Genomic DNA, 12,500 nt, shown 5'->3' with positions numbered 1-12,500 from the left:
AAAAAAATATATGTATAAAAGACTGAATAAAGGTACACCCTACAAAAAGAAACAGGAAGGATGCTTGCATATAAGTCCTCTGAACTCTTTTATTCCCCTCAGATTTTTATTTTAAGTACTTTAAATATTTTTCTGCTTATTTGCGTAAGTTTACATTCACTTCATGTAAGTCCTGTAATGTAAGTATTAAGCTGCAGAAATCATCATGTATTTAAAACATGCCTGTCTGTGCCTATTCTTTAAAATGATAGTAAACCTTGTATTTTTCCTAGTGGTTGGCAGTGTTTGTGACATGCCTTTTTGAACTGTATTGGCCTTGGTTAAATTCGCAAGAACAAAGCTGAACTTAGGATTTTGGACAAGGGTTTCATGAAGTGATGAATTATTCCTTTAAAATATATGCTAGGAGCTGTAATTGTTTGACATAAGTATTTGCTGTTATAGGTGTTTTTGATCTGTTGTTTAAAGTATGGGGTATGTATGTTTCTGTCCAGCACTCTGACCTTAACAGCAGTCCAGAGGAAGAGATGCAGTTTGGAACTGCTCGTTTGATAAGTGTGTTGCTCCTTCTACCTGGTGTTGTTTATTTTATGTGAATATTTTGCTGGATGTGTAATTTTAGAAAATGTTAAGTTTATGAGCGTGAGTCTGTAAGCTAATGTAGGAAGCCCAAATGTAGAAAATCAGGAAGAGCAAAACGTAGGAATGCCAAATGTTAGTCTTGGGCTTTTCAGACATTACTACATTTGTACAAGAAAATTTGCAGTCGGACCATTTAGTCAATGAAAGCTATACTTGCAGTCAGATAACTGACTGAGGCTTTAAAAGCAAGCAGGTGAGCTTCTGAAGGCTCATCATTTCCATTTTATTCCTCTTTTAGGCTTATTCAAGCTTTCAGTGAGTTGGGTCCTATAAAAGAAATTTCCTTTGGTGTACTACCTCTCCTATGGGCCATCCAGTGGGAAGGCAAGGATGGATCTGGTGAAGAGAAGAATTAAAGGCATTTGCACCAAAAAAAGATAACCCTGGAAGTATAAAGTGCTGAAATGTCCAGAAAGAGGATCTGTGGAAAAAATTAGTTTATAGTCAGGGAAAAAAAACCCTCAAGGGATGCTGAAGGAAAGCTTTAGGCAGGAGCCTGGGTGAGAAGTCAAGTAAGCGTGAGGGTTAAACAAAGACTGTCTGGTGAGGTGTGGGTACTATCATGATGTGCAAGGATCAGGGGAAGGGAAGTATCACTGATAGTTGTTGCAAGCTCCTCACAAAAAAAAGGAAAAAAAGAAATTGGTATAAAAAGTTGGTCCTGGGTTTGCAGTTTGTAAGCTCTACACACTCTGTAAGAAGCTGCTTTTTTTTTTTTTTTTTTTTTTTCCTTTAAGGGAATTTGCCTGCTAGGCAGGTCTTCCCTAGCTCTCACAGTTCTAATTATTTCCTACTGCCCTAATGCTTTCTCACTATTAAATTCTCCATTGACTGTAATAAAGTCTCCCTACTCTCAAGAGCTTGGAGAGCTGTGCTTTTTTTTTTTTGGTTGAGACTTGGAAAGAGAGGGAGATAGAGACAGAGAGAGAGGGGGTGAGAGGACTGTGTTTTTCAAGGTGGGGTTTCCCAAGTTTTTCAGATAAAAATCTTATCCCGAAATTGGCTGCTCATTTCTGTGTGGGCTGCAGGTAACACACTCAAGCAGGCTTTTGCCACTATACTCTGTGTAAGGTACGCATCTTGCAATACTGTACTGAGTAGGCATATAGATAACACTGGCCTTTGTAAGGATATTTTTTCCCACCAAGCAAAAATAAATAGCAGGTGGAAATTAATTAGATCTTACTTGATGTTTGGGCAAGTGAACTGGTGTTTAATAGTTGGATGAGTGTGACAATATATCCGTGAATTTTAGAAACCAGATAAATTGCTGTGCCCAAGACTGATCCACTATTTTTATTAGTCCTAGGGAACTGACGTGGAGTGAAAGAAAAAGAAGCAGCCTGTAAAATGCTGGATACCTTTTAGTATAAAATACCTTTAATACCTTCAATAGCTTTATCTGTTTGTTGGTGCCAGTCAGATAAAAAGATGCTCATTTAAACATCTCATATATAAATAAATCACAGTACACAGACAGGGTGGAAATTGTGACTTATACAGTACAGGGAGAAGTATTTTAGGCAATGCTTGTTTTTTCAGTTGCAGTTAACTTCAGCACAGATCAATTCATCTGATTTCTTAAAATGTTCTCATGCAAGCCGAGTGCACCTGTTAAGACAGAATACTAGAGGAGGGACGCGTGTTTTCTTTACCTGGCAGTGTGTGCATGGAGGGGATGTGGGATGTGTACTGAGCTGCTGGCTCTGGCCTCTAGTAAATAAATATCATTTGTGTTAATTTGTAACAACCCAGTTGTCAGTTTCATTGTAGAACTGTGTTCAAAAAAGGCTTTTAGAGATTCACCATACAAGTGCACACTTAGAAGTTTCCTATTTCAGCTTGAATTCTTCGCAACAGCAGTGTTTCTTCTGTGTTGGGTTACAGACACTGTTGCCCCATCTCTGCCCTTTTAAGCTGTTTTTGAACTGTTGCTTTCTTTACTGACAGTTACTATCTTCACTTGTGAGGGTATTCTAAATAGTAAAATTATTAATTAGCTTTGAGGTGTTGATTCTTTTACCATGAAAAATCTGTTTTGTTTTTTCTCACTTAAGATGCTGACTTCGCTCACAGATGCAGATGTGATACGTATTCTTTCCGATTGTGCAAAGATACGTGGCACAACTCACAACTGGAAGCTCCATTTTCCTGAAAGACCTTCCAGCACAAAGTGTTTGAGCGTACTTTACATTTTTACCAAGAAAACTTCTTTGGATAGGTAGTTGTATAGTAAACCTCCTAATATAGATACTTTATTTTACTCTATTTCAACAGCAGTTGACCTAATTAGTGTTTTAATCATATTCATTTATTTACATATTTTTAAAAATTTGCAATTAAGTGATTTATGTCTCTGCTTAACCCAGGCTTCAAAAGCTATATGTTTTAGATAATGTGTAAAGAAAAGAAGCCTTTTTGCAGATCTTCTCTTAGCTTGTCTAATTTTTTGTTCTCATACATTCAGCTATGTCCTTCTTCTTTGGCATTTTGATTTATTAGCCAATCTTAAGTATTAAAGACTTTTAACATACCAGCACAAGATTTCAGATGCATTGTGCCTTGTGTCAATGATGAATTAATTCCAGCGGAGCACAAGAGTTACCATTATTTAAGCGTAGCTCCTTACCTCTGCTTTTACATCATAGGCCCGTTTTGAAAGTCGGAATTTTGGGCTCTGCCTTAGGGAGTGAAGGAAAGGAAAAGGTATGAGCAGGCCGGGGGCTGTCAGGTTCCCGGTGCTGAGCACCGAGCGCTAAACATGTATCTTGCCTATGGTTCAACAAGCATGGGCACCCAACACCAGCGCATGGGCACCCAACACCAGTGTAGGGTTATGGGCCTGGGGCTGTGAGCCCCGGCGCAGGGCAGGCAGCCCCTCGGCTCTCTGGAGGTGTTTCGTGATGGCGGCTGCCAACCTCCATCTCTCCAGTGATGAGGCGCGGCAGGAAGCGCGGCGCTCCACTCCCTAAGGGTGCAAACACACTGGGGGACGTGCGGGACCAGGACCCGCCGGTAGCTGCTGGAGATCACCTTCTCCCTTGCCTCAGCACCGGGAAAAGTCCCACGGGGGGCGGGGTGTGGGGCAGCGGCAGCGCAGGGCTGGGTCCCGCGGCCCTCACAGGAGCCCCTGGGGGCGGGGCTGGGCGGGGGGGGGGGGAAAGGGGCGGGCGGCCCCGCCGCGCCCCCTGGCGGCAGCTCCGGTGCCCCGCAGGCTCTGCCGCCCGCCCGCCCGCCGGCAGCAGCGCCCGGGGCGGCTAGGGCCGGGGCGGCCGTACCTGGCAGGGCCGAACAAACCCCAGCAGTCGGGCGTGCGGTACACCCTGCCATAAAAGAAGGAAGTCTAATTGAGCTACGGCTCTCTATCCTGCTATTTGTACAAATAAAAGGCCGCGTTTTGATGCAAAATAAACACAAAAGCGCTGTTGTGACTATAACAGGGAGTCATATACTAATTTATATAATAAGTGGTTGTGCACGCTTTATTCAAGATTATGGCTGCAAGAAATGGCATGAATTGCTGGGTGTGTTTAATGCTGGATTATAGCAATTTGAAACATGTCAAACACATGGCTAATGCCTCATGCTTCACTCATTCTTGCGTAAACCTGCATAGCCACCATCCATTATACCCTTGGTAACAACACAATTCTGCAAGTAAATATTGTTACACTAAGTAACCTTTCAATTCAAGTTGTTTAGGAAGAGAAAATGCAATCTTGTGCAGTCAGTTCCAGTGTCAGTTTAATGTTTCAAAAGGGAAGTGGTGTAGAGAATAAGTATCTGTACAGTGACTTACTGGCTTAAAACGAAGGCTCGTGCACGCACGCACAGAAAACACAGTTCACTCCAGGGGAGAAAAGTAAAACTGTAGCTTCTAACTTCACAGGACCAGTACTTCTTTTTTGGTATGGGTGATTGCTTGGCTGCCCTGGCAGAATTAGGCATTCAACCTGCAGCGCGCAACCACACGCTAAAATAATCCACCATTTCATTCTCTCTTCCAGAGACCAGCAAATATTTTCCCCATACCTTTGTTCAAAATACCTGGTAGCAGAGCTTATATCTCTCCTTTGCCAACGAGAGTTTGGGAATCACAAGAGAAGTAGGTGCTGGTGAATGTATGTGTCTGTGAGTGTAGGTGCGTGTGTATGTGGGTGCCTGTGCAGGCACGCTCATGACTGACAGCAAGTGTGACAGCCAGAGAAAATGAGAAGGATTAGGAAGTGTGAATGTGTATAAATGTGTGTAAACAGAGACCTGTATATTTTTTTCTTGTCCTAATTGAAATACTAAACTTTTGTCCTTAATATCTGGCAGTTATGTTGTTTTCTTTGTATTCATTTATGAGTATCATGCTAACAACCCACAGCACTGTTGTAAGAGCAAGAAAAAAATTATGGTAGTTTGCTTCGTAAGAAGTTGCATGTTAAAATTATTCTGACACTGATAAGTGAAATTACTGTTTCATACATATCAGAAATGGTCCTCGTTTAGATGTTTTCTGTGCTTTACTTTGTGAGGGTTTAGAGCTGATGGTACATACATACACATGCATGTAGCTATACCTCTATATGTGTGTGTGTGTAGGTGACAGGAAAGAAGGGAAAAGATTCTGAGCTCTTGTTTTCCAGCAGCCCTTTTTTGGTTGCCAGCAGTGAGAAGGGGGCTGTGGGCAACCAACATGAAGTGCTACTCAACCCCAACTTTCAGTGCTGTTGTTAGAAATACCCTTTTGTAACTAGGAAAAGTATTTTATTTTTAGCATAAAATTCTTAAAGACTTTTTCTTCTTTGTATAAATATTTCAGTATATCTACCACTTCACTTCCAAACAAATTAACCTCTCTAATATTGATACTCTATAGTTTCATTCTCTTTGTACACAGCTGTTGGGTTGGATTTGTTGTTTTCTGCTGCCAGAGTAGTGTTAACTGGTCATCTTATGTTAAAGCTGATTCTGCTGGCTCACAGACACTTCAACTTAAAATGCAGAGCCCGAACTACACTCTGGGGCTTTACAAGGATACAAAATCCACAAGACATAAACCCCTTTGGTTAATATGAACTGTAAGATGCTTAACCCTTTTCTGCTAATTGTAATAAAAGAGTCGGAGAGATGTAAAAACAGGGGGGATGATGTATTTTTAAATCAGTGTTTTCTGATGTTTTGGTTATCTAATGTTTACACCTCTTTGCCCTTTTAATGTGCTTGGCTAAATGTACCACTCTTATTGTCTAACGTTTGAATTTGTAAAAGATGAACCTGTCTGTTGGTTAAATCTTTGTTTGACTAAAAGAGGATTAATGTTTGAATTTCCCGAATTTCCAAATCCTTGTAACGTTACAGTTGATGAAGTGTTTTAAATAGATTTCCACTCTGATATACTTGTCTTTTTATTGAAAGTAAATATTGTAAAAATTGGGAAGGGCTGCCTGCTCCCACAGTTGTGGCATACCCGCATTAGAATTTTCATATAACTACTAAGGGCAATCAGACCCTTTTCTCTGAATATTTTAAACATTGTACATGTAAAATTTATGCCTAATTTGAATACTTATTAGCTTCCTAATCTCAGAAAAGAGAATTAGCTTTGTTTTTGCCTTGTAAAATTCATCACAGTGTGTATCACATTTTCCATTTCTATTATTTTTCTATGCTGATATTCATGAGTGTTTAAGAAGGGCTGTTTGTTCATAAACACATCTGGTGCTGCTGTTGTTTACTGGGCTATAACAGCGGCCCTCCTTTATGTTAACTGTGCTCATGTTTGGTTTTTTTGCATCCTGTTTATTTTTTTACCAGATCCATCTTTAAGTAACTAATCTTTTACTATTTTAGCTTCTCACAATATATACTTTCAGCTTATCTTGTAGGCACTTGTTTGTGTTAATACTTACAGCATATTGATTAATATCCCATGCACATAGTTGAAGTTGTAATGATCTTTTTCCTGCTTTGCTTTTTTTTTTTTATCCTGCTTTGCTTTTATTTTTTTTTTCTTTTTTCTTTTTTCTTTTTTTTTTTTTCCCAGAGAAAGGCTATTGCTCACACTTTGCATTGGAACAAAACCCTAAATAATTAGGCTAAGCAGCAAGCTTTGCTTCTTTTCTCGAGTTTGCTTAGACATCCCTCTCCCTTCGGAGGGTCTTTTACAGTTACAGCTCAGCCAGGTTGTAGTGGGGACTCTTTCTGTACATTGGGAGAGAGGGTGAAAGAAAGTGAGGTCCATTCTGACCCTGGGAGAGCAGGAGAGGACTTTGGCGGCTCTGAGAAGGGACCGTGACCTTTCCATATTACAGATACAAAATGCGCCTTGAAACTCTGGTTTGTAAGGGCATGTTGGTTCTTTATTTACTGCAAAGATTTCAACTGATCTTGGCAGGACATCTCATTGCTATCCTGAAAGTACAGTATATTTATGCAGTGAAAATGATAAAACATTTATTACTGTAGAGAAGGTAATATGCATAATTTATGCTGTTTTTAGCACAATCATTAGTGATATTCTTGATAGATTTTATTTCCAGCTTTCATATCTAATACATGCCTGGAAAATTAATTTTATATCTTTCATTTATTTGCCTATGTTAAAATTGAGTTTTAAGTCATCTTCAAGTGAACAGTTTGATTGCTGCTCATGCATAAGCTTAATTACTTCCCAGGAAGGACAGTATTAAATGTTTTAAATGTCAGAAAAATAAATGAATATCAGCCGTTTGATTAAAAAAATAGGCAATATCTGACGTGTTTGCAGCAGGAGCTTTTTCTTAAAATGCCTCCGAGGCAAAATTTTATTTAGTCACAAAAAAGGAGAAGCCCATTATACTATTTATCATTGGTTGATACCATATGATTTGTAATACCCTTACAAAATTTTAATTTTGTATGATTAGCTGTGCATCATTAAACAACAGCCTTGCATAAGATATGCTGTAAAATTCTGACAGAATCAAGATAGTGAATATTTTAAATAAGGCTGTATAGCCATCCATGGTTGTCAAAGCTAGATAATAGGAAATATAGAGCAGTGTGTGAAATCGTGCCTTCATTTAAACTGGTTTTATAGGTAGACTTTAAAATGTAGTCGTTCATAAATGCTATTGACCATGCTGCGTGCATGGTGTGTTATTTTGGCTTTAAATGTAAGCACACAAAGATTGCTTATAGAAACCATAATTCCGGTGATCAGTATCTGTATGAAAGCAGAGTTTGCATCACATTTCTTGGTAAACGGCTCCGCAAGGCTTTTTTCTTCTCCTAAAGATGCTGTCTGTGTAATTGGCAGAGAGGGACATCTTGATAATGGAAGTGTGAAGGTGTAACGTGTGTGTTAATTGATACTTCTTAATCACTTTTAGGTATTAAGTCATGATGCAGGAATCTGCGACAGAGACAATAAGCAACAGTTCAATGAATCAAAATGGAATGAGCACTCTAAGCAGCCAATTAGATGCTGGCAGCAGAGATGGAAGATCAAGTGGTGACACGAGCACTGAAGTAAGCACAGTAGAACTGCTGCATCTGCAACAACAGCAGGTAAGTTTGTTTTCCTTCCTGTTTGTTTTTAAACAAATAAAGGTCTGTTTTCCGAGGGGCACCCTCCTGCAAACCCTCTGTGCATGCTGAAAGTGAAGTGTCATACAAGCAAAGAGTGTGGGGTGTTATTTGTTTTTGTTTTTGTGCACGTTAATGCTGAAATGCCAGGACTCCTTTTTCGTGGTGGCAACGTCTTGCAGATGCCGCTGCACAGCACCGCGCTCGCCCGGTGATTAAAATCCCGCAACGTATTTATAAAAGTTGTGCCGAAGCCTTGCAGTGAATGTTTTCAGAATCTGTTAGTTTACTGTGCGATTCGGTCGCCTAGGACGTGATGCAGAGCTTTCCACCAGAGGGCCACATTACTTGAGACTTTGCTTCGCTTGCGATGAATTGTTCCGAAGTCGGAGCTGGGGTGAAGGGACCAGAGTGACTTCTCACAATAAAGATGCTTTGCTGTCGTAGGTGTAAATAAAAAATGCTGGTTAGTTCAGAACCATCGGAATAAAAAAGAGCATGTGCCTGTCTGTGCATGTTTATGAGTGTAATGTGGATGTGTGGTTTTGAAAAGATGGGGAAAGAGAGAAGCACCTTTTCTGTAGGTATGTTTTCATTCTCACTTTTAAAAAATATTTTTAAGTTAGTTTTCTCCACAAGTTAAGGGTGAACTGCTTTTATGTTTAAAACCGTAAAATTAAACTGTTGTCCAACTGCTGAAGCCATCTGAGATGAAAGCAATTAATTTTCGACTTTGTAAGATTTCTTCTCCTCTTAAATCCTGCACAAACATAATTCCTTCTACTCTGTCTACCTAAAGAGTTGCCTCCCCATCAGGGGATGCAGATTGTACCGATGCAGCAAAGCATCAGTAGTGAATTGTTTGGTAAACAATTGGGGTCTGATTCTGCAGAGTTCTTGTACCTGCTCCAAACTCCTGAAACTCTTCAGTGTCTGATCCTCTCATCTGCTGAGACTGCTCAGCACCTTTGCAGTTCAAACCCTTCATTTGTAAATACTGAGGTTTTTCATTACAATGACAGGTATTGCATTAATGGAAAGAAAGTTCCCTCCTGTAAAATAAAGTATTTTTTAAATTGTGCTATATAGAAATATGTTTTAACATGATAAATTGCATGTGTACGGGCCTATGAAATAACAAGTGATTATAGCTCCAAAAATTGAGTAATTTTTCGTGGTGAATTAAGCAGTGTACTCTAGCTACACATTTATAGTTAGATATTGTAAATGGCAACAGAAAATATGGAATAATTAAATAGTTGTTAAGGCTTAAATCTGTGCCTTGCTTCAAAACCAAGTGTATTCCCTTTTAACAAATGAGCATTTACATTATTAATCTGAGGAAAAACATGTTTCAGTGTCTTCATTAAGTTCTTCGCAGGCTTACAGCTATATATGTATACACTAGTACCTATAGATATACACTGTACATAGATAATATTTTCATTGACCATTTTATACACACACATATCTAAATAGAATATTTTTACTGAAAACATGCCATCACCTTTATTGAGGTGTTCAGATTATAACAGCATTTTAAAATCTTTATAGGGAGAGTGTATTTAATTGGTGAAAATGTTTAGAAAACTAAATTTAAGTGAAACACTTTAAAACACAGAACTACCAACAGAATAATTTGTCACTTACATGTTTCTCAAAGCATCAGTCCTAGGCATTTGTAGCCAATTTGTCCATAGAGTCACAGATTCCAGTAGATAGCATTTGCAAAGACCATAGAGAATAACAACTGAAGATGAAAATATCCAGTTGAGTACTAATAACAGACAGGTTCTGAGGGGACAGGCTTAGAAGTGACAATCTTTTCTTCAAAACTGTGATTAGATCTTAAATAAGCAGACAGGCAAAGTAAAACCATGGGTACAGTTAATGGGACTCAAGAGGCATTTTATAGTAGGGTCTGCACCATAGGATTTAAATACAACTTGAATTAGGCATATAAATCCTTCTATAAAATATGTTGATGTGAAGCACAAACACTAGTAAACATGCAGTAGGATGTCCTTTAGATAATGGGCATAGGTTTATGCTGCTTTTGCTTTTTCCCTCTTTTTGCTATTTTTTTTTTTAATTTTATTTTTTACCAGATACCTTTTGAAATATGATTTAAGAGGAAAATGATTGTCGCTGTAGTAATTCTCTAAAATGTTAGTTTTAATGTGTGTCTTCCTTAATGAACTTTGGCAAGTAGAAAACTGGAGCAAACCCCATTGTACCTACAGTTATTAAGATTTTTTTTAATTGTTTAAATATGTGCAAGATATAATGTATTGATGTCATAGTTTAATATTCTGGTTTTTGCATCTCTAAGTCATTTTATTGAGAGCCTTCATATAAACAAAACACGTTAATCACAGCTTTTTCTAAAGGAAGCTGCTAGTTTAATACATTTCCTTCAGCTGGGCAGCTACATAAAGTGGTGCTAGTGCATAAGAATAGCTGTGTCAGCTGAGTAAAATATCAAAATAAGTTTTCACTATGACCTAAATATGTACTGGGAAATGTTAAACACAAGAAAATTGGGACTACGTAAAAAGAGTAACTGGGATAAGTTAAAAAAATTAAGTTGTATGATTTGCATCTTGTTTAAGCATTATGATCATGAATTTGATTTACAGAAAGTAAAGAAGCTAAAATAATAGACTTCATTAGGTTCTTTTTAGCAATAGGGGTGAGTTTAGACAGTCTTGTTATTGGCTTTATGGACTACGTTGCTGTGATCTTTATATAGAAATGAGAAGTTTGCCTTAAATTAGGGAGTTATTCCTCACCCATGTATCAAGAGAGAATGACAGATTTCTATAATATATTGTAACATATACTTCGTGATAAATAGGATTGAGTGCTGTCACAAGTCATCAGGTCGGCTTTGAAGATGTATGACTAGAACGTAAGCAACTTTTTATCTTACTGTCAATATTTATCAGTTTATAAATATTGCTAAAGTGAATTTGGATTTTTATTGTTAAAATATGATGCAAAGTGTAATCTGCTTAGACTTGTTTCTTATGCTTTTTTTGGCTTAGTACGAGTCATTCTTGTATGTACATTCATACACTTCTGAGGTTTTCATTTTAATTTTTTTCCTGTCTGGTAAAATCTGTATTTGATATTAGAATGTATAATACATGGAAGAAGCATATCCTTGATTAAATACATTGACAGATTATTCTGCATTAGATGTAGAATTTTATTTTGATATTAAGTTTGTAGAATTAATTGTTTGTGTCACTAAGGTCAAAATAGTTGCTAAAAACCATGATTGCTTTACAGGGTAGATTTGAGCTTGCATTTTGAGTATTCATTAAGTCAGTTCTACCAAGATAATATTTTTTAATGTTTTATGGGAATTTATTGGTAAGAAGCTGTTTCATTTGACTATATTTAAAATTATTTTTCCAGAACAGGATTGTGGTTTTTTGTTTCATGACATTTTTTTAATGTTGTGGTTTTGTTGTTTTTGTTTTTGTTTTTTTTTCTTTTTGTGGTTTATGTGTTCATTTGGTTGGTTGTTTTTTTAGCATATCACTTACCACTAGCATTTCATTAGTACAGAATGTAAACAATATTCACAAAAGCAAAAATATGATGATAGCATTCAGGTTATTCTGATGATGTAGAAATAGAAGTTTCACTTTCTTACCTGTTTCGTTCTTGTGATTATTTAAAAAGGAGATGGAAAATAACAGGGTTTTTTTGTTTATTACGTGAAGTCTTAAATTAGGTGCTAACTAAACACTTATGTTTCTGTATGTCGGACAGTAGTTCTATTTTCTAAACCACTAGAAACTTGCATTTTGACTCCTCGTGAAGAAATTAATTTTCTCGTACTCTACAGGCAGTTTGTATTAAAAAGTGACATAAAAAACCCACAAGTACTACGCCTGTGGCAAAAGCTGATGCCATAAAGAGTACTGATGATATGTAACTTAAATATAAAACTTCTTACTGCATCTGCTTACACTTATTGTTACTTAAATTGACCACATATAATGTTAGGAGAAATTGCTTCTTAGTGATTTAGAACTGAAGTTAAAATTCTGGAAAATTATGCAGGAGTGTTACAGGCTTTCACATGGCAAGCTCAAAAGGGGCAAAATTCTGTTAGGTTCATTCATATGGCTTTCAGGGCAGGTATTACCAAATTAGAAGATGTTGAACTACTAAGGGAAAGTATATTTTCTAAATGCAGGCACACATGTGGTCTAATCTTTAATTTATTAGGGAATTGGAAATGTCCAAAAATATGAGCATGTAATTTTGCAGAAGTCCTGATATGC

At 37.5% G+C, this 12,500-nt stretch overlaps 1 protein-coding gene across 1 annotated transcript in view; it reads left to right on the top strand.

Annotated features, from left to right (window-relative positions):
- Positions 1-12,500, top strand: part of FOXP2 (forkhead box P2) — a 399,917-nt gene that overhangs the window by 209,512 nt on the left and 177,905 nt on the right. Inside the window, exon 4 of the mRNA XM_030450312.1 lies at positions 8,004-8,181. Within this exon, the coding sequence (XP_030306172.1) occupies positions 8,014-8,181 (168 nt within the window). The 5' untranslated portion in view covers positions 8,004-8,013. The remainder of the gene's footprint in view (positions 1-8,003; positions 8,182-12,500) is intronic.

This window comes from Calypte anna, chromosome 1 (genome assembly GCF_003957555.1).
Source record: "Calypte anna isolate BGI_N300 chromosome 1, bCalAnn1_v1.p, whole genome shotgun sequence".
In the NCBI taxonomy this organism is placed as follows: domain Eukaryota; kingdom Metazoa; phylum Chordata; class Aves; order Apodiformes; family Trochilidae; genus Calypte; species Calypte anna.
The sequence above is the reverse complement of the archived record's forward strand: the minus strand, read 5'-3'. Positions and strand labels throughout refer to the sequence as shown.